Raw genomic sequence first — 22,975 nt, 5'->3', positions numbered from 1 at the left:
TTTTCCAATTGACGCGGTTTTTTACGCGGTTTTTTTACGCGGCACGTATCCCCCGCGTAAAAAAAAACTTGGGTGTAATTATTAAACTGCCGCTATACGCATAACTGTCCTTTGTGCTATGGGATTCGCTATACAAATGGGACAATTATGCGTAGAGCGGCTGTAAAGATGATCAGAAAAACACTAAGGGCCGATTTCTCCACCCACGCTTAACTTTTAATCCAGGCTCACCAGTACGTTTAAACCTGGATTATGCGTTAAAGGTTAAAATATATTATAGAATAAAAATTGTGGTTCAAAATTTGTTATTGTTAGATATGAAATTTTATACAGTGGAATCCACTATATATAATAAAACATGACAATTGATTCTGTAAAATTCTTAGGAAAGCTTTTATCTACTAAACAATGTGAAGGTGAAAATTTTATTTTGTTCCCACTGTTCCGGTTATCAATTTCTTATCGTGACATATAGAGACACGCAAAACCCACACGATTGCTTCAAATGTGCTGGGCATGTGATATTTTCACAGTAAAAGTAAAAAGTTTGAAATTTCTCTTAACGTTCAGTAATTTTTACTCCTTTTCATATTCGTGTTTGATTGTAGTTTATGTCAATAAAAATTGTATTCATTTTATTTTTTATCTTCATTTTACCATGCTTTAGATTCTTAACTTCTAATACATCTATTGCTCTTGACAAATACATTATTGTTTTCCTCGTGCCTGAATAAGAACAGTTCATTCTCTCTGCAGTGATTTGAATGTTACGCAGAAGAAAGGAACCAAAACAAAACATTTTAGTGCTGCACCGATTCGTTGTCCATAAGGGGATAACACTGATGTACAGCGTTTCTTTTTTTCTGTTTACTACCATCCCTAGTGTTCTATTAATACTCTCATAAAAACTAGTAGAAAATTGGACCATCAATTGAGTGAAAAATCAAACAACGTAATGATTGGTTGGTACACTGCTTCTCAGTCACGATGGATTTTTGGTGTGAGTTATTCTAATTTGCGCCCACATTTTATAGTACTATTTTACACACTTTCTAAGAGTTGCAATTACGTCCGTTTAGTTGTTAAATCGGTTTCGGACTTTGTATTCCAAGAATAGTTTTGCTAGATTATACGAACTACGTTCTACAAGTTTTTTCTCGACTATGTTTAGGTATATTACAGTGTTGTCGTTTTTATTGTATTATACAAACAGCATTTACATAAGTTGGTTTCAGTTTTCAGTGTATTGACGGCCTTAAAATAAATATCCAACTAACGCTACCCATATATTATAACACTTCTGACTCGTCTGTTGATTGATGGTGAAAATTAAATATTTACAAATGAGAAAGTAGTAGCTCCAACCCAAATCTTAGCATTGTACCGGCATTCGACCTGACGAGGGAGTTTCTTTCACAAAACTGATGTTGGATTTGTAGATGGGAAATGTGATTAGAAACATACATGATCATGCCACAGGGGAACCGCACATACAGATGATCTGGCACAAACAAATTTGGTAGATTTGATGTTGTGGTTAGTCTCGTATATTTTCATAATTGCTACCTAATTATTTCATTTTCACTGCTTAGTTTGACAAACAGCACTAAGTAGTACTAATAAGACTTGCTTGTTTAAAATAAAAACTACCATGTTTAATAGATTTATCCTAAGTAATTACAGCTCGAGAAATTACACTATCTTGATCTTATCAACTCTGGACTGTCACGTAATATATGATAATTAAAAGTATAAAAAGCAACACACTTTTCAGTCTGCTGAAGAGTGCTTCGAATAGTAACTCAAAACATGATAACGTTTGACTATACCCAGTGAAAATCATAATAACCAGATTTTCATTTTTTTATATCTTTTCCTTACAGTTTTTGGCTGCTAAGTAAACTTCTTACGATTAACACTCGAACTTTAGAGTAACACTGATTTTTAAGGATTAATTTCTACAATGTACTGACTGCCCTTATCGCATCTGAGTCGCTATTGTTTTACCATCGTAATCGTTCAATCGTCTTTTTACCTACATCAGCTGCATATGCAATAATACGCACAAAGGCCTTCCCGAATTCTCTTCAAAAGTTAAACCTTACTTTTTCCGCTGCTGTTGTTTTAAATATAAATATATGCTTTTTATATATTTACGTTACATATCACAAATCATAATGTCACTTATTTGATTACATAATCTTCTTTGCCTTGCCGCCGATCAACTCCATTCTAACCTCCCTACTAAAGTGCATACCAGACAACAGCTCTTGAATTACTTGGACGCCTTTCCGAGATACAATGTTATCAAAAATGTACTCAATTTTTCAACCACAATCTAGTTCGGTGCTATGCAGAGGCGCTTATCATCAAGTGTTGTGTAACAAAACAGTAATATTACTGCAGGAATATAAGTTCCGAGTAAGTTACGCTTATATCCCATTTACAGGGATTCTTCGAACGCTGCCATCAAATCGCTCTGCATATTCATGTCAATTTGTCCAGCCATCTAGAAAAAGAAAAAAAATGCAATTATTATTTTAATAATACAATAAACAGATGTGTGTAGCGCTATAGATGTTCACTGTTCATTGTACAGTAAAGTTACATTTATTCTCATTTTTCAGTGTGCTCGGGCTGTTTTGACTACCAAAAGGCTTTGCGGGCTGTGTCGCTGGGACGACCGGAAATCCATCGTTGGCTTAGCCTTTTTTTGTAGTCCGTCACTGAGTTAGGTTCAATCACTCGGAGCCGCTGGTTGTCATCAACACAAGCTCCGCGTTTAGAAACCAAAACTTTTGCTCGATCTGAGCCACCGGTGTACATCCCGAAGTTCGGCTTCAGCCACCCGGGTAATATAGAACCCTTCTTTCGTTCGGCCCGTTTCCGCGAGTGTTAGATCCAGTGTGTCGTCGTCAGTGCAAAGACTACTTGATTTTTTTAGCATAAACAAAATCGTTTCTTTTCGTCACTACCGATACCAGGAGCTCAGACGCCGAAGGAGTTGGGCGCCAACGCGCCTCCACCAAAACAACAATTTTCGAACTCTGAACAACCTCCGTCTCCTCTACGCGCATCGGAGAGTAAAAACAACCGTCCGTCTCCACTACGCGCTTCGGTGACGGGGTAGTGTAGTATTTTGCGTTGTTTTCCCAAAGTGCCCACCCTACGAGGCACAGACACCCTCCAACCCAATGGGGGATCCCCCCTTCCCCCTGAACAGGGGAACAACGCCCCTCCTTTAAGCCGTACGTTGCCTGAGTACCTAAATTCAGGTGACATAATCAATAAACAGACTCTGCTTTTGAGAGCTATATCATCGGACGGTGAGTCCGACGCCCGACTGACTACAAACCCGTTCACGATTTTGAAATCGGTACAGGGCGTACTAGGATGCGATCCGACAAAAGTAGTTTCGGCCACGAAGGAGGGCAGAGGAGCTCGGTATGTCCTAAGAACGACCTCGAAAAAGGCATATTACGCCCTGCTGAGCATGAAAAAGCTAATCGACGGTCAAGAGGTTGAGGTGGTCTCTCACCCCACGCTCAACATCACCCATGGTGTGATCTACGACATCGACACCAAAGACATGGCCAATGACGATCTTCTAACGGAGCTAAAAGGTCAAGGAGTTGTATCGGTTCGTAGGATCACCAAGTTATACGACGGGGTTTTAAGCAGTACCCCCCTAGCGGTGATATCATTCAACGGTTCATTTCTTCCCGAGTACATATATCTCGGCCTAGTACGCACTAGTGTCCGGCCATACTACCCTTCCCCCATGTTATGCTACCGTTGTGGTAAATACGGGCACGGTACTAGGGTGTGCCCCAACGAGGAAACTTGTTTAAACTGCAGTCAGAAACACTCATCCGACCGAAACAACCCATGTAAGAACGTCTCGAAGTGTATAAATTGTGACGGCGAGCACGCAACTAAATCAAAAACGTGCCCCAAATATATGGAGGAAGAGGCCATCGTTAAATTAAAAGTCTCCAAGAATATTTCGTTCCCTGAAGCAAAAGCGCTAATCGCCCAAACTCGCAGAGGACCCAGCTACGCCGAACAGGCTCGAAGCAACACGGGCCCGGAAGGAGACGAGAAGGACCGCACTATCGCCAAACTAAAGCAGGAAATAACAAAACTGAAGGCAGAAAACGACCGGGACGTCGAGATACTACGTCTGAAAAACCACCTGACGGACGCTTTCCGCCAACTCAAAATTGCCAAACAACAGCTACATGAGGTAACGAGCAAAACCAACCAACACACTGGAGCAAAGGGAGAGCAGGAAAACGCCAACAGAGCCAGTACGAGCACCGTGATTCAGCGAGACTCCAGACTACGTGAGGTAACGAACGGAACGAGCAGACCTAACCAACACACTGGAGCAAAGGGAGATCAGGAAAACGCCAACAAAGCCAGTACGAGCAGCGCGACTCAGCGAGACTCCAGACTACGTGACGAACGCAAGCAGCAAAAAAATCGCAACCGAGCAGGTGACGGGGAAAAATCTAGAAGCCCGATAAAAAGCACCACAGATCCAACTCCACCCAAAACACAAAGGATAACCCGATCGAGCTCCCGCAACAACAGCCCTTCATCAGTCGGAACTTGGAACATCTCGGACACCGAAGCACCACCAAACCCCGTGCCCCAAGTGTCCCTCGATATTTCCATATAACTGAACTAACAACAGGATGTTAATTGGGATGACAACAAATAACATAACATTCAACCGTAATATAAAACAAAGCCTACCTGTGTCGACCCCGACCGGGGAAGTTCCGGACACGTCCGATGCACCCCCGGCGGCTGTCGACACAGGACCATTGGAAACCCCACAGGGAAGTATCATTAATACCCCAATTAGCATTCTTCTTACCGATTCACAATCACTCACCACAGACCAATCAGACCGGAAACCAGAAAATCCACCAACACAACAACACCAAACGACAGGAACCACGACCGCCTCCAGCGCCCCGCACCCTGCTGGGCCCCAGAGCAGGCGATCCTCCCGCTTAATCTCTAAATCGACACCTGAAACGGGAAGAGGAAGTAATCAGTTCAAAAATAGCGAGAACCGGTTCCAATCTCCCGATTCCCCCGCACCTGGCGGGCCACCGGGAAGAATTCTCAGCCGGGACGACTACAGGCACCAACAACATCGAGTTCGACGAGACCTTAGTCCAGTTCCTGGTTGCTCTTGGCACCCGGTACTATTCAAACCATCCAACAAGAGTACCACAAAAACCAATCCAGACCTCAGTACATCTGTCATCATCACCAACCACGACACCCACTTCCCCGTACCGGCCCTGACCGGGGCAGTTCCGCTTAGTAGCGATGCACCCCCGGCGGCTGCTGGCACGGGAGGCCCGGGCATCACCCGGGTAAGTTCCGACACAATTAACCCCAATCGAAATCCACCTGCCGGCAAACTTTCGCTCACAGGTACAGCCAGCGAAAATGTTTATAGCATGGAAGCACCCAGCAAACAAACTACCACCCAACAGCAGCAGCAAACTAATCGTTACCAAGATGAAAGTATCAACTCCCCCACCGAAGATGACACCAGCTCGAATAAAAATCTGACCGGCGTCAAAACGAGCGCCCGCTTCCCCGTGCCGGCCCTGACCGGGGACGTTCCGCCTTTTAGCGATGCCACCCCCGGCGGCTGCTGGTGCGGGAGACCCGGCCTCTCCCCGGGTAAGCTCGTCGTATGGTACACTAAGTCCGGAACCATCTGCTGCTCGTATATCTTCCACAGACATTCACGACAACGCCGTTGGAGGTTATGGGTTCCTCCACTCTTCTGCTACGTCGATAAAAGCAACAACACTGGCCATCCAGTGGAACACAAATGGTCTGCGAGGGTGCCTGGGTGACCTGCAAAGGATCATTGCACAGACGCAGCCCATCTGCTTGGCGCTGCAGGAGACGCACATCCGGGATCAGACGAACCCAGCATCATGGTTCGGACACCAGTATTCGTGGAACGCCGCCAGTGGAGAGAACCTCTACCAGACAGTACGTCTGGCCATCCGGGTCGATGTGCCATCCCAACCGATATCTCTGGATACCGAACTGATAGCCGTCGCCAGGAGGATCGAATACCCAGTTCAGTGCACTGTTATATTCCTGTATATCCCCGGCAGTACTCGGAATGTGGGCAACAAACTTCAGCGGCTCATTGAGCAAGTTGAGATGCCATTCATCATCATGGGAGATGTGAACGGGCACCACACCATGTGGGGCTCACGTACTTGTAACAGGAGAGGAAACGACATCGCCGAAGTAGTCGAAAACAACGACGCCGTGGTTCTCAACGATGGCAGTTCGACTTTTCTCCGTGGGCAGACGGAATCCGCCATCGACGTCTCTATCTGCTCGGGAGTGCTAGCAGGATCATGTGGGTGGACTGTCCTTGCCGAACCATGTAACAGCGATCACTTCCCAATCCAGGTTGTATACAATCAGACGCCACCTTCAACAACCCGCCGAAAACGGTGGTTTTACGATCGGGCAGACTGGACCCGCTACGAGGAGACCGTTGACGATCTAATAGATCGGAAGGAGTCATACACCCCGGACGAACTCACCGGCATCTTAAATCGGGCTGCCGTTTCCTGCATTCCCAGGACAAGTGGGAACCCTCTGCGACAGGCGGTGCACTGGTGGTGCCCAGAGGTCCGGATTGCCATCCGAGCTCGTCGAACTGCATTACGGACACTGAGGAAGACTACTGCGGACGACCCCCGCCGAAACCAGCGGGCGGATGATTTCAGAAAGGCCAGGAACGAGGCCAGGAAAGCCATAGAAGAGGCGAAAAACATCAGCTGGACCAGATTCTTGGAAGGTATTTCCCCAGATTCCTCGACATCAGAGCTCTGGCGGAGAGTCAACGCCCTAAGCGGAAAGCGGCGACACAGTGGCTACGCCATTACCGTTAACGGGTGCACGACGCTCGATCCCACGACTATCGGTAACGAGCTAGGCAGGCACTTCGCCTCCTTGTCTGCAGACGCCGCTCTCCCACCTGCGTTCCTACGCATCAAGCAAAGGGCTGAGAGTAACCCCGTCCGCTTTGAACCCGATTCAGGACAAGTGTACAACCGGCCTTTCACCGGAAGTGAACTGCGTGCGGCATTGGAATCGGTACACGGTAAGTCTGCCGGACTGGACGATGTTGGCTATCCCCTACTGCAACATTCCCCGCCGGTAGCCAAGCGGGCGATATTAGACAGCATTAACCGCATTTGGAGTGGTGAACCGATGCCTAGTTATTCCTATCCCAAAGCGATGCCAGGGGAACAGAACGCCGGATGACTTCCGCCCAATCAGCCTGCTCCCCTGCCTTGCTAAGACGATGGAGCGAATGGTCAACAGACGACTGATGGACCTACTGGAGGAGCGTAAACTCCTGGATCAACGGCAGTTTGCGTTCCGACGTGGAGCAGGAACAGGTGCCTATCTCGCCAGCTTTGGAGAGGTGGTGCGTCAATCCGTAACTGATGGCCTGCACGCCGATATCGCCATACTCGACGTGGCGAAGGCTTATAATACCGTGTCGCGTCACGGAGTACTGCAACAACTGGCCAACTGGAGATTCACTGGAAACATGGGCCACTTCTTGAGCGACTACCTATCTAATCGCACCTTTCGGGTGGGAATCGGAGGTGCCCAATCCGACACCTTTCCGGAAGACAACGGGGTTCCCCAGGGATCAGTCCTCGCCGTCACACTGTTCCTGGTATCCATGAACTCCTTATTCGCCAGCCTACCGGCGGGTATCTACGTGTTCGTGTACGCTGATGACATCGTGCTGGTCGCGACGGGAAGGACCAGCATACGTATCCGCCGCAAACTTCAAGCCGCCGTAAGTGCGGTGAGCCGATGGGCTACATCAGTCGGCTTTAACATGTCTCCCACGAAAAGCATGATTACGCACTGCTGCAACACAAACCATATCGCAACAGGGAGGCCGATCCAGCTGGACGGGGTGATTGTCCCCTACCGCAAAGAACCAAAGATTCTGGGGATAACCATAGACCGTCGTCTTACCTTTCTGCCACACTTTCGACGGATCAAAGCCGAGTGCCGGAGCCGACAGCGGCTAATTAAAACTATCAGTTCCCGCCACAAGCGCTGCAACCGTTGCACTGCGCTGAATATTAGCCAGGCACTCATCCGCAGCAAGATATTTTACGGGGTGGAGCTGACGTCCTGTAATATGGAAGGCTTTATCAACATTTTAAGTCCTCTATATCACGGGCCAATCCGCGTTGCTTCTGGCTTGCTCCCCAGCACGCCTGCTGAAGCGGCCTGCGTAGAGGCCGGGATCCTACCCCTTCGTTGGGCGGCTGCACTCACCATCGCCAGAAGAGTACTGGGATTTTTGGAGCGGACAGCCGGAGATGACTGCTTTCTATTACGAACGGTCAGCGAGATTCATCGCGAATATACAGATGCCGATCTGCCACCAATCGCCCGTCTACACCGAGTTCGTGACCGGGCCTGGCACGACCGCGGACCCAATCTTGACACAAGCTTGTCAATAGAGCTGAGGGCCGGCGCTGCCAGTAGTGAGGCCAGGGCCAAATATAACCGACTAATGGCTACAAAGTACAAAAATCACGTGCGGATATTCACCGATGGTTCCAAGAGCGGTGATGAGGTTGGAATAGGAGTGAGCGGAATAGGGGAAGGACTCTTCTTCCGCCTACCGGCGCCATGCTCGGTGTTTTCTGCCGAAGCGTCTGCCATCGCGCTTGCCTTGGTACAGAAACCGGAAGATAGACCCGTCGTTGTACTGTCTGACTCTCTGGCGGCCATATCCGCCCTCGAGTCGGGGAAATCCCGCCATCCCTTCATCCAGGCCATCGAGGCCGAGTATGACCCACTCACCACAATTTGTTGGGTCCCCGGTCACTGCAGCATCGGCGGTAATGAAAAGGCTGATCGCCTGGCGGCCAGGGGAAGACACACTAGCCGACGTCTCACTCGACTCGTCCCGACCGCAGATATTTTGGGCCAGCTGAAGTCAGGGATTAATGAAGCCTTCGAACGCCACTGGCGTGGCAGCACCGGACACCTTCAGCGAATCAAAGGCTCACCCGACCGCTGGACAGACCGGACTGATAGGAGGGAACGAGTACTGTCGCGGCTCAGAGTAGGGCATACGAAGGTCTCTCATGCTCACGCCGTATCGCGTGTTCCCCCACCAACATGCGTTACATGTGGTACCCGAATCACTGTGGAACACCATCTGGTGAACTGTCCAGAGTTAGCTGACCTAAGGCAGCACCACAAACTACCGCTCTCCATTAGAGAGATCCTTGGAAACGACCCCGCCCGAGAAGAAATATTACTGGCCTTTCTGAAGGACGCGGGATTATTCGACCAGCTGTAAAGGTGTCACTTGTGCTACAAACCACGAACAATATTATAATTATGTTAGGTTATTATCGAAATTTCAAAGGCGAATGACCATTGGGTTAAAGCCTTTCAATAAATAAATAAATAAATAAATAAATAAATAGTCCGTCACTGGTAGCAAACATGGATAGGAGGATTTGCGAAGATTACATCCACAGTGACCACATGACAATCATGCGACAATACAGAGGAGGAGTTCCTTCGAAGGGAAGTGGACGGTTAAGTCTTTTGTCAAAAAAATTTTGTGGAAGCACTACGTTCAGAGAGCGCCTCCTCTGACTTGAATGCGGTAGCCGGGAATGCGACACCACTATGCTACAAAAACTGAAGCCAAAGAACAAACCGCACCCAGTTTACTGCATAAAGAGGTACTCGGTGGCCTCCGTTCAAACTTTCTTAGGGCTAGAAAACGTACTTAGAAAAAGAGAGAGGAGTGAAATATAGTGTTCCGCGTAGCGTAGCGAACCTTCCTAAAACGTGAGATAAAGCGAAACAATAAAAAATAGAATACAACTAAGGCATACTACACCACAACAACGGAGCATAATGTATTACGAACAAACTATTCATCCGTTTTTTTCGGAAATTCATTGAATAGCCTACCCGAATAGAAATGTACAGTAACAAAACTATGATTTTCACTGTGACAGTACAGTAATTTTACAATAATTTACAGTAAGTTTTAGTGTTATGCTACAATACAAAAACAATAAACTTTAACGTTTTTACAGTAAATTTCAATGTAAAATAGACTTTTACAGTGAAAAAGGGGGGTGGTTATGTATCTTAACATTAAAAAAATCAATTTTTCTCCATACATTTTTTTCTCGAAAACAGTAAAAATTAATGTGAATGCACTGTATCAGCTTTTTGCTGAACAGTGAAATTTGTTGTTACATGGAATTTTATTGTAAATCTACTGTGAAAACTTGGCATCGAACAATGTTGAAACAGTAATAACTACAATATTTATTGTATTATGATTGTTTGTAGGGTAAAGGCTATTGTAAAATTCTATCCGGGTAAGCTTGTGTAATTTTTGATTTGGATCCAACAAATTTCTGGTCAAAGTGGGCATTTTGTTTTTGTTCCCCACAGAGCAACAAGATAAATTTGGGAAAAATATAGGTGGGTAATTTCAGAGACATAACCGCAATGTAGTAGAATACAGTCAAGCTTTTCCCTTCTACTTATATTTAATTTATATATTATTATTTGTCTTATTAATTCAACCAATTAATTTTTTTTTGTTTTATTCATATTATTTCATTTATTTTAATTATTTGACTAAATTGTTAATTTTTCTTAGTTCATATATTTAATTCAGTTTCTTCATTTTATTAATTCGGTTTAGTCAATTCTTTTTGTTATTGAATGTCAGCTTGTTAGCTTGAAACAATTCAATTTAATCTCCTAATTTTATAACTTTTTTTAATATTGTCCAATCTTCATTTGAGCTAATTTGGTTTATTTATTTTTATTAATTTGATTTATATTAATCATTCTACCCATTTCATGAAAAGTTCTTTGCTTCATAGTTATTTTAACTTTATTTCTTTTATTTTTACTATAATTTATTCAATTTATTCGAAGTGTTACTCATGCAGGACTCGAAACTGTGGTAATTCACATCTAGTAGCCTACCAACTTCCCGTGATTTCGGTAAACTAATGAATGATGCAACAGTGATATGTGTAAGAAATGTCTCATCTCACTGATAGGAGGATTAAATCGGTTTTTTGTATATATTTCGGGGTGCAGTTGACATACGCTTATAATACTTTCCCAGTGGAAGCTTAACTATGTCAAACTTCCGACTAGTTTTATCTGTTTTTTCAGAGAGTCCACTTTTCAGAAATGCTAGGGGTGGACCCTCTATATGTTGTATTTGATCAATTTAGACAATCAATAAGACGTTTGTTTGACAATTCAGCGAAGGGTTTTGTCAACAAGTTTGTTTTACTTTACTCCTGCGAACAGAAAAACCCGTCCGACAAACATCTTTCGTTAGCCCGATTCATTTAATGTTGCATAAATTCTACGATCTTGTTGGACGTGCCCACCGCAGTAACATCAGAAGAAATAAACAAGAAATAATCAGCTGATCAGAAACATCTCATAGATTGCCTAATTTTCATGATATTCGTGTTGACAGGAAATTGCACGACGCATCTTTTCTTTAAGGCTCAAGAAGCAAATCAGTCGATTTATTAGATTATCACGGTTACATTAAGTCTCATTTGCACTTATTGATGTTGTCAAAAACAAAAAGAAAGATGCAACTTAATCGAGCTCATCCGTGGCATAAGTACTTTCGTGTTTGAACTTTACTCAAAATTAGATAAATTAAACTTAAATTTGAGTATGCTTACCCAAAGGTTGAGTATGAAAAACAGCAATACGGTGCGGAAAATGCGAGGAAGAGCATGTGGATGACTCTGACATTAAAATTTACTGCAGGGGCCCTCCGCATACGTACAAGCCGCGCGTTGATAAGATTAGACGGTCCCTTAACTATTTTTGCAGATATGCTAAAGAATGCTTCGCCAACTGTCTTTTCAAAATATTCCTATGCTCTATTGTGTTGAGCGTGAATCTGACGATCCACAGGAGGGGACATATTTTGTTAACCCGGCGGAATCCAGAAACATGAGAAATCTACACTCTTCTAGACTGTCTCATAAGGGTGGCAAGATCCTCCTCTGAGAGTGTGCCAACTACATCTAATAAATCCAACATAGGTGATGTCCTAAAGCTGAGGTAAGTTGCCCCGATTATTTTAATTTTATTAAGGTGCATCTACCACTGCCAGGGACACAAACCAAAGTGTTCCTTCTTTTCAAACAAACATTCAGTCCAGTAATAGACTGATGAAATTTTCTCTGCGTAGTCAAAGGGAGAGGCCCGCACACGAAAGCGTTGATACCGGTCGTGGCGTAAACGAACAGCATTCATTGACGTCGTTTTTGATTGAAAATATTGATTAGATTAAGAATATTAAAGTGTAAAATAATGAGAGAGAGAGAGAGAGAGAGAGAGAAGCTGTACCACCGCTCGCGTCTGGTGGCTGTACTGGGGGCAGTATTTTTTTTGTCATGTTACTGCTTTGCTTACAGACTGCCGCACAGCGCTGGGCGTCCTGCAATAGCGAAATACAGCAGCGTCGAAAGAGAAATGAGAATGTGGGCAGAAAAAATGCAGCCGCAGAAAAGGTAGGCATTTTGCATCCTTGCTCTTATGAATAGAGGTAAGTGAAGGTCATCGCTATTTCAAAACTGAGTAAACCAGCCTCCGACCATAACTCATACCGGCCAATTGCAATGCTTTCCTGTATCCGAAAATTGTTCAAAAAAATCTTGTTTGGACTCGACAATTGGGTCGAAGCGATTGGTTTTCCGTCATATACACAATTTGGCTTCCGGAGATTGCCTGGCGTTGCTCTCAACAGAAATTGAAATGGTCTATGGCAGGAAAGACCATATGGCATCAGTTTTCCTGGACATTAGGGGGCTTTTGATTCAGTTGCTATCAGCATTCTATCTGAGCAGCTGCACCAGCATGGTCTTTCACCAACTTAGAATAACTATTAACTGAATTTGCTGCCGCAAAAGCACATGTACACACTTAATTTTTTCTGCCGAATCTCAGCTTTTTTGCATCTTTTGCCGAAATATCAACAGCTGAGATTCAGCAAATACATATTATTTTTTGCTGAGATCTCAGTAAAAGTGACGTTTGCGTGCTGAGACTCGGAAAATATTGCACCGAAAATCAGCAACCAAATCTCACTTTACTGAGATATCATTCTCTAAATTTGCTGACTACACAGCTGTTGGGAAATTACCGAGCCGAATTGAGTGTGTATTTCTCACATGGCGATTCGGAAATGCTGAGATTTAGTTACATGGGTCTTCCTCAGGGCTCATGTCTGAGCCTCCTACTGTACAATTTTTACGTGAAAGACATTGACGATTGTCTTACCAACTCATGTATGCTAAAGCAACTTGCGGACGATGAGGTGGTCTCTGTTACAGGGCGCAAAGCTGCCGATTTGGAAGGACCATTGCAAGATATTTTGGACAATTTGTCTGGTTGGGATCTTCAGCTAGGTATCGAATTCTCCACGGAGAAAACATAGCAACGTCTTTTTAGGAAGCGTGTACTGGCGCAACTCCAGCTTCTACTAATGGGTGCAACGATCAATCAGGTCTTCATATCTAAATATATCGGAGCCTGATTCGACTCTAAATGTATGTCACATTAGGTATCTAAAACAGAAGTTCCAACAAAGGATCAATTTTCTCTGGACAATAACTGGAACATGGTGGGTGGCTACCGAGGAGACCTGATCAGGTTATTTCAAACAATGATATTGTCGGTGATAGAGTACGGGTGTTTCAGTTTCCGCTCCGCTTCGAACATACACTTCATCGACACTACCTGCAAACTATCATCAGTTTGGGCAACCTAAGCTCTATTGAGGCTCTTCGTGCGATGAAAGCAATTCCCGTATTCTGTGGGAAAGATACGGGAGCTCTTGTGTAGGTTATTTGAAAAATCTTGCCAGATTACCTTTGCTTGGGTCCCCTCTCATTGCTCTATCCAGGACAATGAAAAGACCGACTCTTTAGCATTGATGAGCGCAATAGAAGACGAAAGACTAATTTTCAACGAATTTTTCAGTATTTGTGGATGGATGTGGGTCGGGATTTTATTCCTGTAATGTCCCGGCTCATGTCCAACCACTACACGTTGGATGTGTATTTGCGCCGTATTCGACAAGTAGAGAGCAGTCTGGGCGCCTGTGACGAGAGCATCGTGACATCGAGCACGTCGTCTGGATGTAGACCGGATATTGTGACGCCAGGTTTCAGTTAAAGGATTCCCTTCAAGACAGGGGCACTGACAAATCGCGATCTCCCCTATATATCACTTGTATACATTTTTATAAAAACAATCCCAAAGTATCCCAATTTAGCCCCTCTCTTTTATTTCTCATATCAAGTTTCTAGTCCCCTGTCCTACCTTGAAGAGCCAAACAATACAAGAGTGCCATTATTCAACCACCATCACCCTTACCACCTACACAAAAGGAAACTGAAGCCAGAGCGACCCGTTGGTCTGACAACTTTTGAAGAATTCCCCGCGGGTCTGAAGAATACCACCCATCTACCCGATTCTCGACGTCTTACTAGCCTGAAGCTCTAATTCATGTCGCTGATCTCCCGTTTGCCCGAAAGTTGCAACTTTTGTTCTTTTTTCCCTGTCATCATGTACACCTTCTCTCTCCATGTGTCTGATACAAGTGCTGCTACATACACCGATGCTGGGAATAAGGCCCCCGCTGAATATTTTGACCAAGCATAAGCCTAAGCTACAAAAATCATATTGGTATTCTGTATTCCTAGTTTTAATCTTCTTTAGGTGTTGACCCAAAATAAACTTCCAAACTGCGATATTTTTTTTAAATTTTGCACCTAGAAGCTTTGAATTTCTAGACTTTTCCTCCTTCATGGAGAGCAACGATTTTCAATAGAGTTCAAATTTTTCGAACATTCCTGAAGGGCTGTACAAAAAAAGTGACAAATAAGGTGTTAACGGATCATATTGACCCCGAATTCAAATTAAGATTCAAGACACAATTTCAACCGGATCTATATGAACTTTATCTACCCCTGATTTTATCAGCTTTTTGACCCGATTTTATCAGCTTCATATGAAAATTGATAGTTGGTAGTTTAATGGGATCTAAAAGACGAACCAAGTTGAATTCGAGTAAATACTTTCTTAGGCATATATTTCTTATCTTAGAGATCCGAAAAATATTTTTTTTAAATTTTGCACTATCAGACCCCCTTAAGGGGAACTTAAAGTAAATAGTCAGAAAAGGTTACAAAGCTATATCTAAGGAACAAGGAAGAATATTTTAAGAGCTTCGGTTTATTAAAAAGACAGAAAAATATATGTCCCGATTTTATCAATATCCCTGTTTTATCAGCTTAATATTCGCCAAGGGGCTGATAAAAACGGGTCTTTACTGTACTCAAATTGTTTCTAGAGTTTTATTTTCAGTTTCTGGTAAATTACACTGTTCCTGGCTTGGTTGGCCAGAGGGAATCGGTACCGAATGGGTCATGTTTGGCATACATAAATGTATGCAGAATCGTCATCACAAATCACAGGTTTATTTACAGAATACTAACGATAAACACAAACATAACAAAAATGAGAATGCACATGTTTGTTTTGTACGTGATACGACCGATCTTGGGTGTTCTGCTTTACGATTCCGATTCCAGCGGTACAATAGCATTTTCTCATTATACTGAACAAGCAACTGATCCCAGAGTTTTGTAATATTCCTCATAGCTTATATAAAATTCCAACTAAAATGATATTGAAACTCTAATTCAAATATTGACCCTGCATTCTACGTGAAAATCATCCGCCCGGAAGATCCGGAACATCCGTAAAACTGGCTAATTCTTGGATCTAGTTCTAGAATTCTGATGTTTTTTTGAAAACATTTGTTTCGTTGAATTGGCATACATTTGAAGTTCCAAGTGAAAAATTGATCCTTTTGATTAGATAATGACCATCCGGAAAATCCGGAACATTCGCTGAACTAATCAATTCATAAAGTTGGTGTTTTTTAGTGTTTTTCACATGCTTTTTTTTTTGGTTACGTAATGTCATTCTGGAAGATCTGGAACAGCCGAGTAACTGTCCAATTCATTAACCTTGTTATTAGAGGTGTGCGCCGCGCCGCCGATTTCAGGTAAAAATCGGCGGCGCGCCGGCATCACGCCGATGTGCTTACTATTTTTACATGCAATCGTCGACGCGGCGCACACCTCTAATAACAAGGTTAATGAATTGGACAGTTACTCGGCTGTTCCAGATCTTCCAGAAGGTCCTAATCTAAAATTTCTCCAGAATTATTTGTTTGTTTATTTGGGGCTTCAGATTTGGGAAGGGGAGGGGGTAAGTGTTTCAGCCTGAAAAAAACACTTTTTTGCAAATTTATTTCAGAAACTTGGGTGAAGCGAATTGATCAAAACTTTTGTATAGTATAATGTATCACTTCAATAACATTCAGTAATTTTTCTATGCAATAATATCGACAAGCGACTCGGTGACAAAGCTTTTTGTAGAACGTCTCACGATTTGCAGTGTTAACTGTTATTCAAATTTATTTTTGAGATAATTTTTTAATTAAGGGGTCTTTTTACTCGTTAGAAATAAAAATTGCTCTTTTTCTCGAAAAATTCCGCCATTTTATGAGTAAATAAGTAAGAAAAACGAAAAATAGTACAGCACCGCGATGCTATTGGCACGCAGCTCAAAGCCGACACACGTATCTTTTCTAAGAAGCACACAAACAAGTCGGAACACTCACAGGTACGTGTTCTTCTAACTTCGTGTTCGCGTTCCCGGCGATCAGCATATTCAGAAAATTTTATCAGTGCTTATTCTATAGAACCTTAAAATAAAACTTACCGCTTCTTTCCTTCGACGTTCCTGTTCCAATTTTCTTAGCTCAGCTCGTTTGGCTGCCGATCGGTCTACATTGTGAGGTGTGGTTGGCGCTACTGGCGTAGGACTACCCTGTGGCGATGCTTTGATGTCTTCAACAACACGAGTTGGTAGTGGTTCGATCGACATTTTCCTAAGCGCACAAAATATATAACACATTATACAGATTATGGTAAATTCGATTCAAGTCATAGGTCGTACTCACCGTCCATTGTTTATATCATCTGGTTTAACCTTGTGCTGTTGCTCCTGCTGTCGTTTCATTTCCTTCTCCGCCTGTTCCTTCTGGGTACGTTTCAATTCCTGTTGCTGGAGTAGCTTCTGCCTGTCGAGTTTTTCTTTAGCCTTATTCCTAAATGCTTGGAAGGTGTCCATAGCCGGCTTTGGTTTGTTGGAGGTGGGATTGTTCTGTGGAGAGCCTGCTGATGCGAGCGACGACCATGCATTCTTCAGATTTTGATCATGAACCGAGGATTTAAATGCATGTGAAAAGTTCCCCTTCACATCGGGGGGCGTGTTGTTTAATTTCTTTTCGCCGGGATTCATCAGCAAATCCTCTATCGGTTTGGGTGTTAACATGAACTTTCCCTCCTCTTTTTTAAGAATCGGCCCTAAACTACTGCTTCCACCGGTTAAGTCAATCGTTCGCTCGTTATGACTGGGATTTCCTTGATAACTGGACGAGCGCATGAAATTTTGCAGTGGATCAAATAATGACGGCATTGGTACGTTTCCCAGCATCGGGTTAGTCGTTGCTATTGAATTTAATACCATCTGACTCATGCCAACACTAGATGCAAGGTTGCCCATTCCATTAAGCGGTCCGTTGCCGTTGAAGTCGTTGTTAAAGCCATTATTTGAGTGGTGCATCTGATTTTGCAGGTGCGTCATCAGGTCTAGCGATGGTATTAGGTTTGTATGGGCTTGCATGCTTCCAACAGACAGTTCTTGCTTTAGTGATGACTGAAGATCATTTAACAGATTTAAACTTAACGCTGTTGCGTCGTTCTTTTCAAAAGAGGCCAATGAATGTTCCAGAGGATCGATGAAACTTGCCATATTGTGCGATTGTGTGTTACCGGATGAAGTCCGCACCGATGGAATTTGCATGGGCATGTGAGCGGACTGGTTTTGCTGCTGTTTGCCCATCTGCGGTAGCTGCTGTTGACTTTGCGTTTGAACCGGAGGTAAGTGCAACTGTTGTTGCATTCCAGTGGAAGCCATATTGGCTAGACTGTGGATTGCTGCTAGACCTGCAGAAAACTGTGAAGTCGGTACATTGATCGGATTGCTCATACCGTTAGTGTTGTTGGATGCCAGATTACTATTACTACTAGACTGGCCGAGCTGGACGAGAGATTGCTGCAGACTTGCCTGTTGCTGCGATTGCTGCGTAACAGTGTTGATGTTATTCATACTATTACTGCTAGTAGACAACAGATTTGAAGGTAATGTTGTTGTCGTATTTGGTGACGGCGTTGGTAATGGAACTTGGTTACTGTTGTTGCAGTTACTACTGTTACTCAGGCTGTTATTCAAAACACAATCACTACCAGGCACTGCCAGAGACAGACCTTGTTCTGACAAAAGCTGAGGTGTTTGTGGTAGTATGCTAGTAGATGGTGTGACCGGTGGAACAGGAATCGGAGTTTGTGTTGTGTTCTGGGAAGTTGTCGTACTAGGATTCGTAGTTGGCATATTTGGTGTACTGGGACCGGGCGGTATCACGATTGATGCTGCCGTGGATGATGGAGGAACAACTGCTAATGGTGTCGATGAATTTTGTGGCGTCGTTAGTGATGTAGTGGATGCAGTAACTGTTGGCGCTGTGTTAGAAAGGGATGAACTGCTGCTAGGAACGACAGATGGGACCGTCGACGATGTACTGGTCTGTGCTGTTACTGTCGCGGTAGCTGTATTTGTCGATGTTGTAGCGGGAATTGGCTATTATCGTTTGGAAGTAATACCAAAAAATGTTATACGAGCGAATTAGTATTCACTATAATACAAAACAAACTTATTCATCTTAGCATGGGACCTAACCCAAAGATTGAGATCTTTTGGAGACCGGGAGGGGTGAACGTTCTACGTTTGCTTTGATCGAAACTCATTATAATACGTGGTAGCTGTTACCGAAAAGAAATGTGACGATTCAGTAGACAAAAAGACGACAAATCAGTATTTTATCTAAAAATGGCTACACTAGAAGTGACACATTTGAAAAAACCTTTTTCGATACAACTGTACCTTTCTTATTTTTTTTACAAACTACGATTCAGAACTTAATTTATTTCAAGCTGTCTTTGCGACGACACAGCGATGCCACATGTTTTTGTGAAATGTCTGTAGAAGAATAATTAAAATGTCTGTAAAAGTCTGTAGATGGTTGTTTAAACTTTATTTACATTACGTTATTACTTTAAAAGTAGCTTTAAATTTGTAAACTACTGTAGGAGACCATCAAAAGTCTGTAAGATAGAGACACGATTGTAAATCTGGCATCGCTGGACGACAGGAAGTTTCATAGCGAGAGCGTCTACTCTATATCTGAGAGTTACCAAAAGTTAATCAAATAAAACTGGGGAATATTTGATTTCGGGAGCTTAAACAACTAAAAAATTTTGCTTCCAAAACTCGGCTATCCCCAGATGTCTGCTCTGAGCAGATTCCTTATTTAATGTTGTAACCTGAATAGTTGACAGGACGCTGTCTACCAAACTTTCTTTGCTACATTCCATGAATGAGATTCAATAGAACATAGGACCATTCGTACGGTAATTCCCGGAACGAGAACTCGATCTTTCCAATCCGTGCAGTGTATAGCGATAACGAATAACCGTTAGTCGGCCAGCAGAGTAGTAGCAGTATTTCGTCTCTTGTGAGTAGCCTGGATACCGTTATCCAAGATAAGTATCGCTACTATATTACGTTCCCCTTTCTTGGTTCTTCTACTAGTGTGCACTGGGCGATAGACCTTCAGGTGCGCCGACATCCATCGAAACAAAATCGGCTCCCCGGCTCAAGGTTAATCCATGACCACCGAACCTTGCGTGATCTTTTTCCGGACAAAAAACAAAAAATGTTTGAATTTATTGAAAATTTCTCGAATGCTGACGGAACGCTTTTTGCCCGCGAGAGAAAGATCGAAAATACGCCCTGATAAGCTTCGGGTGGTGGTAAATTGCGTAAACCAGACAAACGATATTGCTTGCCTTTCACGAAGGAGTGCAGGATATACGTACCATCAAATAGGGTTGAATTTACAGGGGTGGTCCCCGAACCGAGTTTGAATTGCGCGAATCAGCTCTCGACAAACATATGATTACGGCCTAAAAGCCAACTGTCAAAATCCACTTTGAATGGAAATTCCGGACAAACCGTTACTAGTCGAACACAGTTCACAACAGTTTATGAAAGAAAAAACTTTTCTCTTTCGTTACTACCAACATTTGTGATTGGCGTGTAACGGTTTGTCCGGAATTTCCATTCAAAGTGGATTTTGACAGTTGGCTTTTAGGCCGTAATCATATGTTTGTCGAGAGCTGACATATGGGGTTGGCTGTTTTAAAGACTCCATGCTTCAGCCAGTGAAGACACTGGAGTGCAAACGTTTGCATTCAGCATACTTCAACCCAGATTCTAAGCGGGTGGCCATCGCCGGTTCTTCTCTACCTAACTACCTCCTCTTTGACAAAGTTCGTCAACCTGTTCGCCTTTTTGTGCCGCGGGTCATGACCTGTGCTAATTGCGAGCAATTGGGACACACAGCCTCCGATTACAGTAATTAAGTTCGTTGTGGAAAATGCGATTGGAATCATGTGGATGATTTCTGCGGAAGCTATGTTGAAAAGTGTCTCTACTCTGGGGGAAATCCACATGATCTCTCGACATGTTCCGCATACAAACAGCGCTAGGAAAAATTTGAGCGATCCCTTCGGGGTCGCTGTGTCTACAAGCAATAGAAAAAGGAGGAACATCTCCTTCCCTAAGCTTCGTTGTAAAGGCCTGAATGTGTCTCTTTAAAGTCCTCCTAAAATATCTACTTGAGGAAGTACTGGTGCGAAGCCGAAGTAAATCGCTCCCTGTCTCAGAAACCTGTGTTCAGAAAAATAGTTCCCAGCTCCTTCTGGAACATCAAAACCCCAAGTGTTCCCATTTCTCAGCCAGATAAAGAAACCAGCGCTGACTACATATATTTCTCTGACATTGTAGACCGGAGTTTTACAGCTTTCAATATTTCTGACCCTCTAAAAGATTCTTGATAAGCTATCTTCCTGGAGTAAAAATCTTTTTGATGAAGCCCACTGCAAAATGGCCCCTCCTTTCAGATTGAATCCTTCGATGGCTAATTCATCGAAAGAAGTCACGGATCTGATCACTGTTCTACAGTGGAATTACATAACTATTATCCCGAAAATCGATTCATTTAAAACTCTAATTAATTACTTGAAATGCGATGCATTTGCATTATGCGAAACATGGCTTACTTCAGAAAAAAAAACTTTTACAATTTTAATGTTAGTCGCTTGGATCGAGAAGCATCTTACGGAGGAGTACTTTTGGGGATCAAAAAGTGCTATTGTTTCAATCGACCTGATCTCCCCTCGATATCAGCCATCAGTGTTGTTGCTTGCAAAACCGAAAATCTCTAGGGGCATCCCGCAAACACAGTTCCCATCAGAGGGTTCAAAATGAACGAACGACAGAGAAGAGTAAGTTGCATTTGGCTCCAATAAAATCAAATTTCTGTACTCTTCGGCGAGAGTTACAAATATTATAGAGCAAGTAAACAACTCATCCGAAGCCTCGAGCAAAACACAGTGTCCAAAATCCAGGTCCGTATGCTTTTCGACACGGTGCTATTGAAACTCGATGTATGTGTTTTGAGACGAATTTAAAACAAATTCCGTGGCTCATTTTTTACAGATCAGATTGTGAAAAATATGATCTGAAAGGCTACCTGTGGCAAGAAAAACAACGTTTTCGTGACAGATAACACTACGAATTCGGAAGTATCGGAATTTCCTCAACAAACGTCAAATAAAACTGGGGTCTTTAAGTCCCATGATGGACCGTTACGTTTTGGACAAACTTAGCAAGCTGCCATTACAGAAAGAATGTGCTACAATTATACAACAAACGAATCCAGTTCATCCCAAAAGAGCAGAATCCGCCAAATTGTCCCCAGGTTCGTCCAATAGCGAAGTGTTGGGCGGTCATGAAATGGACACTGAATCAGCAGGCCAAGACCGTGATTGAAGTTGAAGAAGGTGTACACCAGAAGATGAGCGACATAAACGAAAGTGCGTGGATTTCATCGAAATAACGATGAATGATTTTTGCTAGTTGTTTACGCAGAATAAGATTCTGTTATCTTTGCTTCATCCCTAGAAAATTATTCGGTTGAAAGACAGGTTAAACCGGTACACAGGAAAGACACGCATTTGAAAGTGCCACATTTCTACGAATCTAGGTTGCAGGGTTTGGAATTTACTCTTTCGTGCAATAAACTGCTTGTCGCGAAAACGAACGCTAATGTAAAACGCTGTTTAGTGGCCATAAAAATCGAAGTCTTTCGGGCACAGCTGCAGATTCCCTGCCAGATCAACAATTTACCGGCAAAGTTATCCGCAAAAACCAACTTATATTTCTTGGGAACATCTCAGCAACCTCTGGCATCATAAAACTTCTGTCTTTGTCAGAGTTTGTTGATCACAACCACGTCCGGCGCCTTAACCCTCCAGCACTCGCGCGAATGGCTCAACGAATGAGCAGTCGCTGGTGCTGGAATAAGATTTCGCTAGAGTTTCGGAAGGTGTTGGACAAAATACAACGGCGCGAGTGCCTGAGGGTTAATTAACCTTCCGGAAATCATACGTTCCTTCAAATGTTCCATAACATAACGTCTCATATTAATTTTAATGGCAGTAACTCGTTTGTTTGTGGGATTAGTGTTCCCAGCGATTGGAATAAAAGTTAATAGTATACATCTTGAACA

The 22,975-nt window shown here is 43.3% G+C and overlaps 1 protein-coding gene across 1 annotated transcript in view; it reads right to left on the bottom strand.

Annotated features, from left to right (window-relative positions):
• Nucleotides 1–553: 553 nt before the first annotated feature.
• The window catches only part of LOC131680528 (homeotic protein female sterile-like), a 46,464-nt gene continuing 24,042 nt past the window's right edge, over nt 554–22,975 (bottom strand). The window contains exons 8-10 of the mRNA XM_058961243.1: nt 17,183–18,921; nt 16,942–17,110; nt 554–2,509 (exon numbers count right to left, since the gene is read on the bottom strand). Of these exons, the coding sequence (XP_058817226.1) occupies nt 2,444–2,509; nt 16,942–17,110; nt 17,183–18,921 (1,974 nt within the window). The 3' untranslated portion in view covers nt 554–2,443. The remainder of the gene's footprint in view (nt 2,510–16,941; nt 17,111–17,182; nt 18,922–22,975) is intronic.

The sequence above is a fragment of the Topomyia yanbarensis genome, chromosome 2 (genome assembly GCF_030247195.1).
Source record: "Topomyia yanbarensis strain Yona2022 chromosome 2, ASM3024719v1, whole genome shotgun sequence".
NCBI lineage: Eukaryota > Metazoa > Arthropoda > Insecta > Diptera > Culicidae > Topomyia > Topomyia yanbarensis.
This window is presented reverse-complemented; position numbering and strand designations above follow the sequence as displayed.